Here is a 19,568-nt window from a genome sequence, read left to right as displayed (position 1 = left end):
CTGCCCTCCCCTACTCCTCCAGCCCTCTGCCCCTCCCCTCTTTGCCCTCCTGCCCCTCCCTTCCACTCCCCTACTCCTCCAGCCCCCTCCCCTCCCCTCCACACTCTTCTGCCCCTCCCCTACTCCTCTGGCCCCCTTTCTCCCCCTCCACGCCCTGCTGCCTCTCCCCTCCCCTACTCCTCCAGCCCTCTAGCCCTCCCCTCTTTGCCTTCCTGCCCCTCCCTTCCACTCCCCTACTCCTCCAGCCCCCTGCCCCTCCCCTCCACACTCTCCTGCCCCTTCCCTCCACTCCCCTACTCCTCCAGCCCCCTGCCCCTCCCCTACTCTTCTGGCCCCCTTCCCCTCCCCTCCATGCCCTCCTGCCCTCTCCTCCACTCCCCTCCTCTACTCATCCTGCACCCCTCTTTCTCCCCTCCCCTTCTCATCCACCTTCCCTACTCACCCTGCCCCCTCCCTTACCCCTCCTCCTCCACTCTCCTTTGCCCTCCCCTCTCCCTTCACTCCCCTACTCCTCTTGCCCTGCTGCCCCTCCCCTTCTACTGTCTGCCTCCCCTTCCCTCTCAGGCAGTCTTCTTCCCCGCAGCAGGCAGCTCACTAACCGCTCTGACCCTCTGGCCCTGGCTCCTACTCTGCCAGCCCCCTCCCTTCCATTCACTGCTCCCCAACCCTGCCTCTCTGGACTGAGGGGAGAGGAGTCCCTCTGGGTGGCTGAGCCTGCCAGCCCTGTAAGGAGGAGGGAAGCTGCTCTGTAGGATGGTGACATCCTGTTCTCTCAGCTCCCCAGTACCCTTCCTCAGGCTGTTCCTCAGGGGGCCCAGCCCACTCAGGAGCATTGCCTGCCTAAAGCCCACTGCTCAGTGCCTGGCCCTCTTTAGCTCAAGCTGTGGAGACTCACACCTTGGCTCCGGAGGTCCCCTTGTCTGTTCCAGGTCATGAGCAAGACACTGTTACCATAGCACCACTTGGCCTTCCAGACCCACAACAAACAGATTCCCATAGACCTAGCAAGAGCCTGATCTGAGCCATCATTGACAAAGGCACTGCTTTGAGGAAGCTCACATGGCTGGCACCATACAGGAATAGACAGGGCACTGCTGAGGGGAAGCTCACAGCGCTGGAGTCCATGCTGGGATAGACAGGGCACTGCTGCGGGGAAGCTCACAGCACTGGAGTCCATGCTGGCATAGACAGGGCACCGTTGAGGGGAAGTTTTGTAGAAATGAGAGATGAACAAGGCTTGTGAGGACCTGGCTGGAATACACCTCCCCCTGCCCCTTTCTGGACAACACACGGTCATTCCCTGCTTCCACCACTGCCTTTGGGGAGACTCTTCCACAGCCTAACCCCTTGCCATTAGGAGACTATCGCTGTTCGTCAGTGTCGCCCCATCGCTCCTACCTAGCCCCCCTTTAAACATTCTCCTCCCCCACTCGAAATTCACATTCCTCAGGTTCCCCTAGACATTTGTGTCCCTGCACCACCGACAGGACACGTGCGGGGGAAACGGAATGTAATTACCCCGGCTGGAGCTAACAATACAGTGCCGCATCTGATACAAGCTCTATCTTTCCCCAAACACATTACCCAGCTACATAACATGATTGCAGAGAGGGAGAACAGCAGAAGGACAGGGAAACAAAATTGTTTTGCCATTTAACTCCCTGTTTTGTTCCAAGGACACAGGAGATGAGGGGACAGATTCTCACCTGGTGTCCATCGGCGTTGATATGCACCAGCTGAGAATTTGGCTCAATAGCTTTTAAGGGCAGGCTCAGAGTCAGTTCTTCCATATAGGCAGGGCAGCAAAACCCTCCAAGGCAATGCCTGGGTTTCTCCTTCTCCCTGCTGCTCGATGTATGTATTTCTGTGCCCTCCTCAGTGGTTGGCTTGAGGAAGGGCAAAGTGAGAGGTGGCCCTGTGGATTTGTCTCAGGGAGATCAGGGTAACTGCTGCTGGGACCCCTGAATGAGTCTGTGCTAGATTCCTTACTCTGCACAACTAGTTTCCAAGGCTGATGGTGGAACATGAGCTAATGACCTGACACAGTGTCCTCCAAACAACCCTGGGAAGTCCCCAAGCAACCCGGCAAGCTGCCCTCTGAGTGACTTAGGGAGGGACCTACACGATCACCTAACCAGGCATCCCAAGGGATCTGATGATGTGTCCTCAGAGGTGTATTTTGAGTGTGCTCATGAGCGACACCCTAAAAAGCTAGAGCAGCCTTGCTGGCTGCCTCCCTGTCCAGCTCCCACTGGCTCCTGGAAAAGTGCCCTCGGCCTGGCACCGCCGGTCCCCAGCCCGGCCCCCGGCACCGCTGGCCCGGCCCCCGAGCCCCCGGCCCGGCCTGGCACCGCCGGCCCGGCCCCCGAGTCCCCGGCCCGGCCCCCGGCCCGGCCCCGCCGGAGCCCCCGAGCCCCCGGCCCGGCCCCGCCGGCCCGGCCCTGGAGCCCCCGGCCAGGCACCACACCGCCGGCCCGGCCCCGGAGCCTCCGGCCCGGCCCGGCCCCGCTCCGCCGGCCCGGCCCGGCCCGGCCCCCAAGCCCCCGGCCCGGCCCGGCCCCCAAGCCCCCGGCCCGACCCCGAGCCCCCGGCCCCCGGCCCGGCCCCCGAGCACCCACACGGCCGGCCAGGCATGTCCCGATTTTCCCGGACATGTCCGGCTTTTTGGGCTTTCCCCCCGGACGGGGATTTGGAGCCCAAAAAGCCGGACATGTCCGGGAAAATCTGGACGTATGGTAACCCTAAAGGAGGTCTCATGTTTGGAGCATGTGGGAACTGAGAGTGGAGCATTGGAGATACCTGGCCCTTCCGCCTTCTCTCAACAGTTCTCACGCATGAGGAACTCCACTAGCACCAGCCATTATCATCTCCCACCACCCCATCATTTGCTCTTGAGCCTCTATTTAGGGATGTTGAAGAGCTTCATCCCAGCTTGGTTTTGGGCCTTTAGGTGTCTCTTCCCACCTCCCTGATAGACGGTACTGCATGGAAATCCCTCCCCATAGATAGCCGGGTATGTTACTTCTCTCTCTCCCCGCTCAGCCCTCTTCTGTCTCACGAACTCAGGCCATACACCCCCGGCGTTAGCCGCTGTGTGCGTGAGGGTCCCGTCCTCTGCCAGGTCCCAGTGCCTCCATTGTGTTGGGTGGAGGAGGCCAAGTTATCCCGGGGCTGCTCACGACGAGACGCAGCCTGGGCCGTTGGATTGGTTCTGGAGAGATGGCTGCAGTGATGTGACAGGCAGGCTGTCAGGAAGGATTTGGCTAATTGGAGCTCCCGACCCTAGGGAAATGAGTGTGTGGAGTGGAGCCAGGAGCCATCTGAGGAGACGCCAGTGACAGAGAGAGAGGCTGATCCCCTGTGACAGCTGCCTGGACAGCAATGAAGCCACAGGCCCAGGAATCCATAAGATATTATCTAGTTATCTAAACGTAGTGGGAAGAGTTCCGCTCCCCAATGCCCTGCAGAGGCATCTTCGCTGGAGACACAGACAGGATTGCCAGAGAGTGCTACAAGCACAGGGGGCTCCAGGCATGGGGAGAAAGGGAGGAGCCCAGCTAGGCCCTGGCAAGACGCAGAGGAGATTGCTCCTTCATCGCGGATGTGGGTGTGCCCCTGCTTCCATGCTGTGTATCCAGGAGAGTCAGCCAGGAGTGAATGGCCAGCCCCTAAAATTCCTCAAAGCCTGGAGGATGAAGGGATTTGTTCTCTGAGATCTGGGAGCCCATGCCAGTGACTAGACATGGATACCCTGTCCCAAGGCCATGCACACACCCACAGAGACATGAGGGCCACATGCAGAGGAGGGACCTCAGCATCAGCACTTGAGGAGACGGGGCCTGGGGTCTCCATGCGTGGCGTCGTGCTGATGAATTAACCAGAGCTGCCCCTGACCCTTGCTTCAGTCAGAGCCAGGGCATGAGATTTTCCGGCAGCTCCTCTACCTCTCACTGAGGTGACTAGCTGAGCTGAGAGCTCCGGAGGAAGGAGAGGTACCGGTCTCGAAGGGGCCTGCAATGCCTGTTTCTGGTGGCAGTGCTCAGGCTGTGCTCCACATTTCCCTTTGCTGACAAGATGCCGGGAAGTTTTCTCCTCGGTGCATTCCGGGGAACAGTATGGCACGAACAGCACGCACATCTGCTCAGCTACGTGCCAATGCAGTCCTCCCTTTGCCTGGTCCCCGGCGACTTCCCAGGCCAGCTCTCCACATCTGCTTTGGGTCAATGGCTCCAGCTTCCTCCAGGCTGCCTTTGTACTGATGGAGTGGCTTGCAGCTGGCGGCGTCACTACCCATAATGGAGCAAATGCATGTGCCACCCTCCTCATATGTCTGCATCTCTTCTCTTATTTCTTTCCCCATTCCTCAAGATGAGCCCCAGCCAGCCCTCCCAACAGTCCCTGGGCCGCAAGCCACAGCACCAAGCCATCTGCTCTGTCTGAGTGACTCAGGCTCCCAGTGGATCCGGAGAAGCCATAGGCGAGAAGGGGCTTTTGTCATTTATGGAGAAGTGCAGAGCCACCAGCACCCACAAGGCCTCTCGTTTCATCCAGTCCAGCCAGGAAAGGAATCAGAGCAACCCAGACAGGGCTACTACAGACCGGCTGGCTCACCTACCCCCACCCCTCTGGTTCATCCCCACTAATGACTTCTCCATCCTGCATCTGCACAGCCACGGCACCTCCACCTCCCTGGTCAGCCCCATGGTTGCTCATATTTCCTAACAGTGCGGCCTGTCAGTGGGAAGATCCGCGGGTCCTGAATCCGGGCCTTCAGGCTGTGGTCACATCCACAACACCACTCAACAGCTCTACTAGTGACTGGAGAACTGGGAGCCTGAAAGGCATATGATCCATTAAAGTACTGCCCCCAGGGATGTGATTGGAGGAGTTCTTGAGTCCCTGATTGGGTCACGTACACTATTTAAGCCAGAAAGAGACAGAGGACGTTGTCTGTGCAAAAAGGTGGATCCTGGCTTGCTGCTGCTACAGACCCTGCCGTCTCCTACCTGCTGTCCCAGCCTCGTCCCCAATTCCGGACTCTGACCCTGTCCTGTTCCCAGCTCCTACCCTCAGCCTCCTTCCAGTCCCTGGACCCCCCTCGTCCTGGTTTCTGACTGCTCTGGCTCCAACCATAGGCTATGGCTCTTTGGCTTCTGACTCAACACTGACCTTTGGCTTCAGCTTGTTTCCTCTCCCTCCTGGCTTCAATTTTCGGCTCTAACACCTGGCTCCTGCCTTCAGACCTGCCCATTGGCCTTTGGTTCCTGAGCACCATGCTGACCACCAGGCCAGCCCACCCCATACTGGTCCCAGGGCAGTGGTGGAAGCCTTATCACTTGAGTTGTCTAGAAACCAGATAGTCCTTTAGAAACCAGTGCAAAGCACTATTAGGTGCCCTAAAGGGAAGCTCCTGCACTAGCCAGCAGGTGATTTAATGGGTCTGTTTCTGCTGTGGTTTCTGGTGTACCCATTAAGAACCTTGCTTCCAACATCTCGGCCTGAACTTCTCCTTCCTTAGTGTCAGGCCGTTGCTCCGAGGCCCACGTAGAAAGCTGTGGGACATTGGACGCAAAATGTGCAAGGCGTCTGGGAGATGTGAGGGTTTAAGAACAGCTGTCTTCCTCATTTCTTGGGGAGGGTTTTTGGGCTGACCAGGCCTGGCACCATTCAGAGTGCAGCCTGGGCCCCTCGCTTGTGAAATACCTCCCATCAACATCCAAAAGTGCCCTAAACAGTGCCCATTCCTGCCATGGAGCACTAGGATGGGACAGGCTAAGAAATGTCTCAGTCTGCAGCATGATAATGGCAGCGTGAACAGAGGTCAAACAGTCCTCCCATGCCTGTCCCTCGTGTAGGGTGACCAGACAGCAAGTGTGAAAAATCCGGACGGGGGTGGGGGGTAATAGGAGTCTATGTAAGAAAAAGCCCCAAATATCGGGACTGTCCCTATAAAATCGGGACATCTGGTCACCCTACCCTCGTGGACCGTTGGCCTTGCAACATCTTCCAAAAGCCTCTGCTTCTGGGAACTGTGGGATAGATACCTAGAGGGCAGTGTGGGTATGGGGAAAACTGTAACAGGTCTGCAGCATGGACACACTGAACCGACTGTGCTTAAACCAGATCTCTCCTATGGCTTCAGTTAGAAGCAGCTCTGTGAGTGTAGACTCAGCCGAAGAGAGCTCGGTCTGGACACTCCATGTTTGCTTTAGTCTGTGTTGGCCTCAGTGAGGACTGGTGCCTTTGGCTAAGTCAGGAGAGGCTGGTGGGATAATGAGTCATTAGATGCACCGTTCACAAGTGTTTTAAGCTGGACTACTGCAGTGCTTCTATGTGTAAGGCAGTGGAGAAGGGTCGGGTGGGGGGAGGGCAGCAGAACCAGGGTGTCTGTTAGTGGGGGGCAGGAGACCCAAGCATCTAAAACCCACATGTATAGTGGGCCAAAATGTTCTGACCAAAAACTTTTCTTGCTAGGGATGAACTGAAAACATTTTTTGCAGGAATGTCATTTTAGTCTAAATTTTTCGACAGGACATTTTGAAACAAAATTAACTTGTTTGTTTCATTTTTAATTGAAATTGTCATTTCATTTTGTTTTTCGAAACCTGAAAAAGATTGATGATTTTGAAAGATTTCTACATGTATATTGTATTAATTCCGTTCTGTTAGTCAAAATGAAACGTGATCTGGTTGAAATCATGTGTTTTGACAAGACTGAAAGGGGATATTTCCAAATATTTCGTTTTGCCAAAAATTCCAAGATTTTGACTCTTTGTCCCAATTGGGGGCGAAACCAAATTTCAAAATCCCAGAACTTTCAATGGGACAGAAATTCATTTTTTGGCCCACTGTAGTTAGGACTGTTCAGGAAACCAACATTAAAACTGTGGTTCCCCAGCTTAAGAGAGCTCGGCCCTTTGTTATATCTGTTTGGAGCCTGCCAAACTAGACTTTCTTTAAAATCCTTAGAAGAAATGATATGATTTGAGGCCAGGTGCTGAGGGGCAGGAGATTTGTAATTGGAAATTGTTGACCTTGCCATGGGAATCAGCAGAGACATTTAGCATCTTGTATGTGCTGTGGATTTGTATCTCCCGAAGCCACTGTACCATTCATCAAAGGCTTACGGAAACTCTGAACACACACAGCATTTCAGAATGTAAAACTCACCCTGCCTAAAGTCCTTATTAAAGAGTTTCCAGTTCCCAGGCCTCATGCCAGAGCACTACTGGCTGAGATTGGGCATACGGGTTAGCAAATGCTTTGAACTTGAACATAAGAACGGCCATACTGTATCAGACACATGGCCCATCTAGCCCAGTATCCTGTCTTCTGAGAGTGGCCAGTGCCAGATGCTACAGAGGGAATGAACAGAACAGGGTAATTATCGAGTGATCCATCCCATATCGTCCAGTCCCAGCATCTGGCAGTCAGAGGCCTAAGGACACACAGGTGCCAATTTTCCAAAGTGCTGGGGGGGCTCAACCCCCAGCTCTGCCCCAGGCCCCACTCCACCCCTTCCCCCAAGACTCCACCCCTTCCCTGCCTCTTCCCGCCCAGTTCTGCTCCCTCTCCCAAGCAGGCCGGATTCTCGCTCCTCCCCCCTCCCTCCCAGAGCCTCCTGAACACCATGAAACAGGCTGGAGGCATGGGGCAGGAGCTGGAGGTGCTCATCCGCGGGGCCTGCCGGCGGGCAGGAGGCACTGAGGGGGTTGGGGGGAGCTGATGGCGGGCTGCCGGTGGGTGGAGCACCCACAGAGTCTGCGCCTATGTAAGGACACCCAGAGCATGGGGTGGCGTCCCTGACCATCCTGGCTAATAGCCATTGATGGACCTTTTCTCCATGGACTTACCTAGTTCTTTGTTTGAACTCTCATACGCAAGCAGGCAACTATAGGGTTACATTGTGCCTCTAGGCACCACCCTACGCAAGGGGTGGTATATCAACTGTGCCACCTCTGGAAAAGCCCAGGGGCAGAGGCACGACTTTTATTTTTCCCCGTAGGTGCTCCACCCCTGCTTCGCCCTGAGCCCTCCCATTCCACTCCCCTCCCCCGAGGCCCCACCCGCCCATTGCTCACTGCTCTCCACTCTCCCCCAAGCATCTCTCTCCAGCTGCCAAACAGCTGATCAGTGGTGCCGCAGAACAGCTGTGGCTGGTGGGTGCTGAACACCCACTGGTTTTTTTCCATGGGTGCTTGAGCCCCAGAGCACCCCCGGAGTCGGCGTCTATGCCAGGGGGCATCATAGTTCAGAGACACCCCTCTGTGTTACAGTCCCTCCCCTGCTTCCCCCTTGCTCTGCAGGGTAGTGATTAACTACAGGCCCGGACCAGCCACAAATTACAACACCCCGTGTACTGGCTGGGCTGCTCTGGTCAGGGAATAGTGGGAAGACGCAGCAACTGCTGACTCCTGCCTGCCCAGTCCCCAGCTCTGGGTAACATGCAGAGATGCAAGGAGAGTCGCTCCCCTGCACAGCCCTATCATCCAAACCACAATCTGGGCCACTCAGGTTCAAAGATGTTCCCAGCCTGTGCCGACGTGTATTAAAGTCCTCAGCAAAATAGGCGTGTTTTGTACAGTGCATGCCCTGGGCGTGGAGGGACAGGCCAATGTAAAGTCTGTTTCGTTGACTGTTGACATTTTCAACCTTTCAGAGGTTTGTTTGGATTTTGATTTTCCTGTCGTTCTAGGGATTTGTTTTGTTTTGTTTAAACCACAACATCCTTTTAAGACCATTTCCCTGGAAATGATTGATGTGTATTTTCAACCTTAACTCCAACGTAAAGAAGCTTTTCGTCATGGAATACGGAGAGATCTGGGGAGCGATACAGTATCGTGTGAAAGCAGAGTGGTGATAATTCCCCTGCACTCCACCAGGGGGAAGCCATGGTGCAACTGAGATAGTCATTATTAATCGCTGGTTTGCTATTATGAGCAGTAAAACAGGGAGTACAAAGGGGAGCGTGGGAGCTGGGAGAGTTGGAAGGCCTCCCATCTAAGAGACCGTCACAGGAGCTATGCATACGTGTCTTAAAGAAATGCAGGGAGCAGGGTGGCATAGGCCTCTGTGCCAGCAGCAGAGCGGAGATAATAGAAAGGAAGCTGGGAATGATTGGAGTTTAACAAGAAGCAAGAGCCCTACGCACGGGAAGAGCACATTTAGATGAGGTGCCTGCTGATGCTCTGACAATGGACTGAGGTCAGGGAGGTCCCATCAGTGGAAATGCTCACAAAGAGCCCAGATGAGACAGGCAGAGCAAGCAGAGGGAGCTGAGCTGGGTTGCGGTGGCCTGTGAGCTCCGTTCCTGCTAGCGATTGGTACTGGAGAAGCAAGGGCATTTTGGAGAGACCCATGAGAAACAGGCAGTGCTGATTGCCAGGGCAGGCGAGCCGGGGGCTGAGGCCAAGCAGGGTAAATTGCTGGCTAGCGAGTTGGCTCCACACATCGCTGACAAGAAGCAGAGTAACCAAGTGCTCTGGTGGCTAAATCACAGAGCTTATAAATATGCTATTCTGGGTGGCTGGCAGGTTCGGTCCTTTAGCTCAAATGGTAGAAGCCTGTGCTTTTTGTACAGACAGTCCTGGGTTCAAAGCCACTGGTGGCCTGAAGAGACTCATTTGCTGTGTTGATGCAGCACCTGTCCCCAGCAGGCCCTGCCTGCCCACAGCTCTGTGCCAGTTCTTCCCCAGCCTCAACTAACACACCTGTGCTGGTTCCCAAGCTGAGGGGGCAGTCAGGAGGTGACAGCAGGGGAGACGGGCTATGCAGCTAATTGGCTGTCCTAAGCTCCTTCTCCGCTGCAAGCAGCGTGATGGGGCCTGTGCATAGGGTTCCCAGGGCTCCCGCGCCAGCTGGGGGCGGGCCTCATATTCCAGGAGATGTGGTCTACCAGTCTCCAGACCCCTCCTCCCAGCAGGCTAGCACACATGCTGGATGGGGGGCCATCTCAGCCAGCTCTTGTGCCTGAGCCGTGCATGGCAGCGCTTGCCCTCTCTCAGGCAAGGGTGGGATTTTGTCTATTGTTCTTGGAGGGCACTAAGTTGGACGCCGACGTGAAATGCTAGCCCAGCTCTGCAAAGCTGTCCAGACACACAGAGGGCTCCAGAAGAAACTCACCTCCCTTTCTGACCATACACACCTTCTCTACTCCCAGACCAGAACCTGGCCCCACCGAAGCCCAGGGAGTTTTGATGATTATCAGGAAGCAGGTTGATAATCAGCAGAGCCTTGCCTCGGAGAGCTTGACCCTGCATGCTTCCCTCTCACCTCCCCTTGGCTGGGGCAGCAGCTGATTGAACCTGGTCTAAAAGCATGAGCTTCTACTGGTTGAGCTAAAGGACCAGCTCTGCCATGTGGAAACAGCAGCTGCCGCCTAAGAAATCTCTTTATGGGGAACAGCCGCAGAGGGGCACGTAGCCGGTGCTGTGTTTCGCATTACACTCACATCAGGGCTGCAGGATCGGCCCTGGCTATTTAAGCAATATTGTAACATTCCTCAGAGGCAGATGGAAACCAGCCTTATCCACCCATCCTACTGCTGTGATCTCCCCTCCCCGGGAGCCTCCAACCCCCCTTCCTCACTGCAGATTTACGCTCTGCCCTGACTACAGATGCCTCTTGGGTCTGCAGAGTCCCGAGCTGCCCAATGGGGAGAAATGAGCCCAGTCTCCTCCTCTGGTCCCATCTTGGGGAGGGAGGGGGAGAGAGGGGCCGGGGAGAAGGGCAGCTATAGGAGGAGGTGCTCAAAGACTGAACATAAATCATAGATACCCTGGTGATGTGACAGGTAGATAGACAGATCTCTGGGTCTCTCCCTGGCGATGGTGCTTACCCCATGCTAAGCTCTCCAGGCTGACTCTCCATTCTCTGTCCCCCCTCAGCTCTCCCCAGGCTCTGAGGATGACGAGGGACATGACAGCTCCAGCAGGGAGAACCTCGGCCGAATCCAGTTCAGCGTCGGCTACAACTTCCAGGAATCCACTCTGACTGTCAAGATCATGAAGGCTCAAGAGCTGCCAGCCAAGGACTTCAGCGGCACCAGTGACCCTTTCGTCAAGATCTACCTGCTGCCTGATAAAAAGAACAAGCTGGAGACCAAAGTGAAGAGGAAGAACTTGAACCCGCACTGGAACGAGACCTTCCTCTTCGAAGGTAGGCAGCAGAGGCCAGCAGACAGGGCGTGGGCCAGGAGCCCAAACATATTTGTGGGCCCCCTGGGGAATGATTGTAAAAGGGACCAGGGCAAAAGCACAGTGGGGCGGGAGCTAGGGTTGGTTCCTGGAGCAAGGGAGGGGCCAGGGGTAAACTGCAAGCGCAGCAGGGCTGGGGAGGGGGTAAACAGGATCCCCCCCTGCTCCTGCCCACATAGAGCAGGTACCTACCTTGTCCCTGGTTCTAGCTCATTCTCTTTGTCTCTCTCTGCACTGAGCTGCCCCTCCTCCAGTGTGACAAAGTGGGAATGTTCTTAATGTTTTCTCTGAATACTGTGTGGGTGTCTCAGTTTCCCCTATGCATTTCTTAAGTATCTAGGTGGTGGGATACGGGTGTGTGATTGTTGCAGAGCCCTAGAGGGCAGGTGTGATGCTGTCTGCACAGAGAATGGCTGACACACTGTCTCCTGGCAACTGATGGCCTGGGCCCCTCCCCAGCAAGGTGCCAACTGAAGGTGTTGGAGAACAAAGAGATCAGGTGGCCTCCTGGCCCGGGGAAAGAGACAAAGGACAGAGGAGGGGCTGGAGGGGGTTGCAGTTTGGAGCTGGCTGGGGAAAAGGAGGGAGGCCCAGCACTGGTGTCTGAGCTCCCTACCCCACAAGACGGATCTGACTGAGGGGTCCTGTTTTCCATACCTACAAGCTCTGCTTTGACTATGTTCCTGTCATCTAATAAACCTTCTGTTTTACTGGCTGGTTGAGAGTCACAGTGAATCGCAGGAAGTGGGGGGTGCAGGACCCTGACTCCCCCACAGTCCGTGACATCCAGCAGCAGCAGGACAGGTTCTCTTCCAGCCCTCTGGGGTGGGTGTTGGGAGTGGGAGGAGCGGAGGGTAATGTGGTTACTTCTATTTTAGTTTCCAGTCAGCACTGCTAACCGGACACCCAAGTCCCATTTTCTACTGGAGTTTCCAGTCTAAAACTGGATACCCGGCAACAGGGGTGCCAGAAAAGCCTGAGGGGAGGAGGAAGGGCAAGCAATCATTTTTAAAAGTGAGAGGGCTAAGCCATAAGCGGTGGGAAGCAAGGGGTGAAGGGGGGTGCAGGAGTCAGGGCGGGGGCTGGGTGTGTGGGGGGGTGCAGGAGTCAGGGCAGGGGCCTGGGTGTGTGTGAGGGGGTGCAGGGGTCATGGTGGGCAGGGGGCTGGGTGTGGGGGGGGGTGCAGGGGGCTGGATGTGTGGGGGGGTGCAGGAGTCAGGGCAGGGGGCTGGGGAGGTGTGAAGGGGGTGCAAGGGTCAGGGCAGGGGGCTGGGGAGGTGTGAAGGGGATGCAGGGGTCAGGGTGGGCAGAGGACTGTGGGTGTGAGCTGGGGTCGTGGGGGTGCTCACGGCAGGGGGCTGGAGGGGGTATGCCCTGATTCCAGCCCCTTCCCCAAGGTCCCACCCCCGCCTTTTCTCCTCCTCCTCCCCAGAGCAGCGAGCGTGCTGAGGCTCCGCTCCTCCTCCTCCCTCCTCCTGCTGGCAAACAGCTGATCTAGCTGATCGGCAGCAGGGAGGGCGGGAGGGAACGTAGCACTCTGGGGAAAGAGGCGGGGGAGGAGCTTGGCTGCCAGCAGAGCCTGCCCTGTTGCAGCAGGAGCCGGCAGCACTAAGCTTCTGCCCCCATGTGAGGGAGGGGGAGGCAGAGAAGAGCCGGCAGGGCCGGGGCCCCTTTGGACCGTGGGCCTGGCACCGTGGCGCCATGGTAAATCCGGTACTGGTTCTCCCCACCATGCTGGATCACACCGTGGTCAGTCAGCAGCAGTACACCCTTTCCTACCTCCCCACCTTGAGCCACTGGCCTGTCTGGCCAATCTGGACCTGCCTCCTGGTCCTTCCAGCGTGGGATTCTGTGACCTACCCCCCACAGCCACCCCAATGGACAATCAGCTCCGTGATCCCCTCTCCTGCCTCCCCGTATTGAACCGCTGGTCACACTAGCCCTGTGTCCCACCTTGTGTGCCACATCTTTGGTCTACCTGATCCACTATCTCCGCTTCTGCTAAACCATATCAGACCGTCCTGCCTCCTGCCCTATCAGATCACACCCTTGGGTTCTGACCTCCTGCCGTATCAGATCACACCATCGATCTGGGTCCAGCCTCTGGTGAACAGTCAATACCTGATCATTCACAGAAAGATACAAACACCTCCACCTCTGGGCGATGCACCCAGCCAATTGTGGAATGATGTTCGTGAAGGATGGGATTCCTTCCTGACCCTGGCAGTGGCCAACTGGTGTCATGAAGTATGAGGGTTGATTACTCGTAACCACAGATATTAGTAGAGGCCATAAAATTACTGAAAAGTGTGTCTCCCTCCACCCAGTGCCCCTTCTCCACTGACTGTTTGATCCCAGCATCATACACCAGCCAGAACTGGCTAGAGAGACACATGCCAGCGATGGTCTCTTTTGCATGAATGCCACCTGGGTTTATGTATGTGTATGGCTCTGGAATGGCTCTGCCAGACTTGGCTGTGTTGCCACGTTCCTGGGTAACCACCTCCTGCTCTGGTCTCCTTGGCAGGTTTCCCATACGAGAAGGTGGTGCAGCGGGTACTGTATCTCCAGGTTCTGGACTATGACCGCTTCAGTCGCAATGACCCCATCGGAGAGGTGTCCATTCCACTCAACAAGTTGGACCTGACCCAGATGCAGACATTCTGGAAGGAGCTGAAACCCTGCAGTGATGGGAGCGTAAGACCTTTGCTTTGTGTTCGGAGAGAGGCTTAGCCAGCATGTAATGCCCTGGCTTAGTGTACGTGGCTATTAGCTGGCCTCAGTGACTAGAACAGCCTAGTGCTCCCAGGGGACATCCTGGAGCTGCTGCAGCAAGGGTCCCAGAGAAGACATCCCCAAACCCCCACCCTTTTACCGGTACCCCATTAATCTGGTACCGGTAAAAGGGGAAGTATTGACAGACCTGAGGACTACATCTGCTCTTTATCCAGAATCTGAAGGCCTAGGGGTCTTACCCGCTGTCAGCTGAGAAGGGGTTTAAGTCCTTCTGCATCCTGTAGGAGACACTCTGCTAGCAGAAAACAGTTCTCGGCCATGGTTTAGAGCCAACTGCAAACACGTGGGCTGGCACCAGCTGTGGGATACTTTCACTGATCCCTGTGAATGTGAATTTGTTTCCAATAATGGAGCTAGCTGAAGCCATGCTACAGATTCTGTCCCACCCCTAGACAGCCAGCTTCTTTGGATGTGGGGGAGAAGCAAAGCATGTTACAGCCATAAATACGTTTGAAGGTGGTTTCTGTGGGGACGGGGCCGCCGAGGTGCTCTGGTTGAGCTAGGCTAGCTGGTGTCTGCCAGTCTATAACAACCTCTCCTCTCTGCAGGGAAGTCGGGGAGAACTCCTCCTGTCCCTTTGCTACAACCCTTCTGGTAACTCCATCGTTGTGAATATCATCAAAGCACGGAATCTGAAAGCCATGGACATCGGGGGGACGTCAGGTACTGGCAATCGGGGCCCTTCTTCTGTATTGAGCTAGGGGTCCTGGCAGGGGCCATTCGCCCCAGCTTACTAAGATGCAGGGTAACTGCAATCTATTCTTCCTCACCTTAGGTCCCCTCTGCCTCTCCTCAAGGAGGAACTTGTCCGGAGTACCTCTGTCCCACACCAGGGAGAGAGTCCTCCTTTGTCTTCCACAGGGAACGGTCAGCTCTGAGTCTCTTCTGTCCCACACTGGGAGGAACTCAAGAGTCCCCCTGACCTGTCTCAGCTCCCCAGTACATCCTGCAGCAAAAATGGGAGCACTGAGCAGGAGGCTGCAGGCTCCCAGCTGAAAGAGAGGGCCCTGGCATGAGAGGCAGGAAATCTGAGGACAGGCCAAGTTAAGAAGCAGAAGGGGGAGGAGCCCTGGCCTGGCCTAAGAGCAATGTGCCCTCTCCTCTCCGTGGCAGACCCTTACGTCAAGGTGTGGCTGATGTACAAGGACAAGAGGGTGGAGAAGAAGAAGACGGTGGTAATGAAGCGGTGCCTGAACCCAGTCTTCAATGAGTCCTTCATCTTTGACATCCCCACCGAGAAGCTGCGAGAGACGACAATCATCATCACCGTCATGGATAAGGACAGGCTGAGCCGGAACGACGTCATTGGCAAGGTGAGTCCCCCGCCGGATAGCCCCAGGGCCACAGCTCTCCTTGGCCTGCAGGTCACAGGGGCGGCGGGAAACTGGGTTCTGTCAGCACAGAGGGGAGGGGCTACGGGAGGCCAAGGCTGGACCTTCACTAGCGTCCCAGCGCAGCGCTCAGAGGGGCACACTATGGATATCTTGTATTCCCACCTCTGGGACAGGGCGAGAGCTTTAAACCTTGAAACGCTTCCATTTAAAATGCCTGTTCCAGCACACAGCATTGCCTTAGGCCACAGGCTCATAGTATTGCCTCAGGCCATGGCCTCACACCATTGCCATAGGCCACAGGCTTACACCATTGCCGTAGACCACGGGCTCACACCATTGCCTTAGGCCACAGGTTCACACCATTGCCTCAGGTCACGGGCTCACACCATTGCCCTAGGCCTCGGGTTCATACCATTGCCCTAGGCCACATGCTCACACCATTGCCGTAGGCCACGGTTCACAGCATTGCCCTAGGCCACGGGCTCACAGCATTGCCCTAGGCCGTATGCATAGGTGACACACAAGCACGTAGGCCATGGACAATCGGGGCCCTTAGTGCATGTCCAAGTGGACATGCACTAAGGGCTTAGCCCACCGGCACATACCACTGGCAGAGACCATAAGGGCAGCTGATCCACACACATCACAGGTATAGATAATCAAATATCAGGGGGTAGCCGTGTTAGTCTGTATCCACAAAAACAACAAGGAGTCCGGTGTAAAGACTTACAGGTATAGATAATGGGCATTGTCAACATTGGGAGGCTGTGTCAAGTGGGGTCCTGCAGGGGTCTGTTCTGGCTCCAGCACTGGCCAGTGTTTTCACTAAGGACTCACAGAGCAGAGGGGAGACACAACCAAAGCAAAGAGGGCTTGCAGGAGCCTGGGGCACATTGTTAACTCCTGCGGGGCCACACTGGGATGCTAATGCTTCACAGAGAGGGGCTTTGTCCCCCTGACTGCTCCCGAGTTAGCTCTTGCCAAGCGCATTCAGTTACCAGTCAGTACAAAGCTGCAAGGTCGCTGAAGGGGCTGGAACTGTCCGGGGAGGTGTAAGAAGAGCTGCAAGGATGGTAGGCGTAGGGGAGGCTAATGGCTTGGCTGTTGTGATACAGACGAGGAGCTATAAAAGATAGTAGCCGGACACCAGCAGTGGGACTCAGTCCCAAAGGACGTGATATTCCAGGCATTCCATTGCTTACATAAAAAATGCATATGCAGGTGCATGTCTAGTCTGTATGCGCAGTTAACCAGGACTGTACAATGGCTGGTTGTACATCAACTCCCCCTCCCCGCCGCATAAACATACAGCTGCCTGACTCTGACCCCACACTGGTGTAGTAATAGCCTGCTCAAATTAGGCTTGCAGAGGCAATCGTGCCCCTCAGGCTTTGACACGGCTGGATTGTGTTAGCAGGAAGAGCTGAGACAAACAAATGATGGCGTTATTTCCTCCCTATCTTTAATGTCACATGATCCCGATCCACCCAATCCTAGACCAGCACTGACTCCTCTCACAATGGGGCCGCTCTACAAGCTCACACTCAGCTGCTGTTCCTCCCTGGTTCTTTCCCAGCCTCGTTGCTCTGTGGATAGCTGGTCCCTTCCCACATTTGTCTCTGTGCCACTTCTTCCTCTGCCAAGGCGGATGGCCTCACATGGCTGTACTGAACCTCAGGCACCCTCAGTGCTGATCTCCTGAGCTCCCTTTGCTGCTGGCTTCCCCTTCCCCTGCATTTGCTATGGCTGATTTGGGCATCAGAGGCAAAGCTGGTGAATTTCACCTTCCCCTAGCCTGTCAAGGAGAATATTAAGTGATGGGAGTCCGAGCACTGACTCTTGAGGTTCCCTCCCTTGATACTGCTCCCCGCTCAGAGGTCTCCCCTTTAACAGTTACTCTCTGCTCCCTGTTCATCAGCCAGCTGCTAATACAAGCAACAATCGTTTGATCTGCTGGGCCTTTTTCCAACATCTGTGTCTTTTAGGTGGCTCTGCAAGGCATTTCTGGGGTTTGGGGATCCATATCGCACCTTCCACAGGGATCAAGGTGTTGCACAACACCACAGCCAGCAGAGCCAATTGGGGAATCCCAAAAGCTCTCTGCAGAGTTCACTGCAAGCACCCCAAATATTGTGCCCCAGCAACATGGCGACTCAGAGCCCCTCTGCCCTGCGCTAGCTTGAGGCAAAGAAAAGGGAATTCTACCAGACCATTGGAAATGGTGCCATCAAAGCAACGTAGCCCCAGGCAAGAAGAGAGGGCAACTGTCCATTCGTAAGAAGGGACGTTAATGCCAACCACGTCTTGGGAGTATAACGGGGAAGTCAGGAAGTGTCTTAAACAGAAGTAAGAGACTCGTGAACTCATCTCTCAGCACACGGAGTCCCTCACACACAGGGCATAATGTGGAAATGATGGTTCTGTAGGAGAGGAAAACTCACCAACAATACCCTGTCTGGAGTGTCAAGCTCATGGTGCTCAAGCCAGAAAGTGCCCAATGCCTCCATTGCCACCTAGAGAATTCTGGACTGTGAAGATCCTGGAATCAGATGAAGCCTACAGGGATCAGGGAATTGATTTACTGTGAGAAACTATGCATAAGTTGGGGAATCACTATAACATGGCCAGGACCATCTTCAGGGCATGTGGGGATAGGGAGCCAAATGTCAGAAACAGGAACAACATCTCAGCTTTGTCCATAAAAAATGTTGATGTATCCAGTTAGGGAAACGGAGCCACATCCATTGCTAGGATAATCAGGCGCAGCTCCATTGGGATCAATTGATTACACCTATGGGGAATTTGGCCCCTTACCGCGTGAGCAAAATGGCATGAAAAGGGAAGCCAGGTCCACCACCCAGATCACTGGGATGGAAATCTGGCCATTGTCCACATAAGAGGTGAAGCACAAAAGCCTTTAGCTTTGTGACAGCACTGAGTGGATGTAGGTACAAGAAAGCCGCAACAGAGCAGAATAGAATTCTGTGTTTCTCATGGCCACTGGGAGATCCAGGGAAGTTCCAGACTCCTATCTAGCAATGTGTGTGATACTGATTCGGACAGTGGAGAGTGCGCCCCACAGGTTGGGTTCAGATAGACACCTAACATTTTTTAAGCTTGTGCAGATGTTTCTCAGCATCTTCTGCATAAATTCCCAGTGTGCGGACTCCCTTGTGTGATTTCCATTATTGCCTGCTCTTGGCCAAGCCATGAATACTGCAGCAACAGTCTGTCTTTGGAGCTTTCATTCCTGAAAATCAGTGTGTGAACAACATTCAGCCCATTGAAGGCTGAGCAGCCCAGGGAGATATACTCTCCTCATATCTCCAGCCTGACTCGGTCTGCATTATTTCAGCTGTGCCAGGATATAGTCTCAGCCACCTCCACGTTATCTAGTCATGGATTTCAAAGCATGTTCCTCACGGAATCTGGAGAGGCAAATATCAGTATGTATCTAGAGAAAGAGCTGGGTATTATCAGCATAGCAGTGAAATCCCAGACCATAGACTATACGTATCCTTCCAAGAAGCTGCATCTGAAGAGCATTGGAGATAATCCACAGACGTGGAGAACAGAGCACATTATCCCAGTACAGCCTGGTGAGTATCCACCCAGAGATACCATACCAATTGGGACAGCTCCCTAAGACACAACTGGTACCAGTCCTGTGCATTCCCAGTGTTGTTCCACTAATCATCTAGGTGAGGCAGTAGCATCAACTATCCACAATATCCACATCTGCCCATAGATCTAATAACACCAGCAAGGACAGCTCTGTGTTTGCAAAGCGGTGAGTAAATCATCCCTGACACTAGCAAGGGGATTCTTGGTGCTGTGTCCTCGACTGAATCTGGGCAGCTATTTCATTACTGAACATGACTGTCTAGATGTTCCTCCAGCTCTGTTACCACTACTGAGTCCAGAATCTTGGCCACAAGTGTCTTGTTAGACACCAGTCTGTCCTTCCCTGCACAGTTAGGATTTCACTGGCAGAAGAGTCACCACTTCCTTTACACCGACTCGAGAACAGCTGCCTCTAATGAGGACAGCTGAGCTGCATCGGGACAGCAAGTCTCACCACTCCCCGTTGCTCCAGAAGGAACATTGCTGGGCAAGGAATAAACCTTCAGCTAGCAGCACGGAGCCCAGCTCTCGTACTGCGCAGCTCCAACTGTGAAGATGGTCCGAAAGCTCGTGGGCAAGCCAAGGCAATTGAGAGGCCAACCGCTAGTAATAAGTGACC

At 54.8% G+C, this 19,568-nt stretch overlaps 1 protein-coding gene across 10 annotated transcripts in view; it reads left to right on the top strand.

Moving 5' to 3' along the window:
- SYT7 (synaptotagmin 7) overlaps positions 1-19,568 on the top strand; it is a 167,105-nt gene that overhangs the window by 130,620 nt on the left and 16,917 nt on the right. For all 10 annotated transcript variants that reach the window (XM_024110634.3, XM_005289206.4, XM_005289207.5 and 7 more), the window contains 4 exons: positions 10,887-11,157; positions 13,723-13,892; positions 14,540-14,654; positions 15,105-15,304. In XM_024110634.3, the coding sequence (XP_023966402.1) occupies positions 10,887-11,157; positions 13,723-13,892; positions 14,540-14,654; positions 15,105-15,304 (756 nt within the window). The remainder of the gene's footprint in view (positions 1-10,886; positions 11,158-13,722; positions 13,893-14,539; positions 14,655-15,104; positions 15,305-19,568) is intronic.

The sequence above is a fragment of the Chrysemys picta genome, chromosome 4 (assembly GCF_011386835.1).
Source record: "Chrysemys picta bellii isolate R12L10 chromosome 4, ASM1138683v2, whole genome shotgun sequence".
Classification (NCBI taxonomy): Eukaryota; Metazoa; Chordata; order Testudines; family Emydidae; genus Chrysemys; species Chrysemys picta.
The sequence above is the reverse complement of the archived record's forward strand: the minus strand, read 5'-3'. Positions and strand labels throughout refer to the sequence as shown.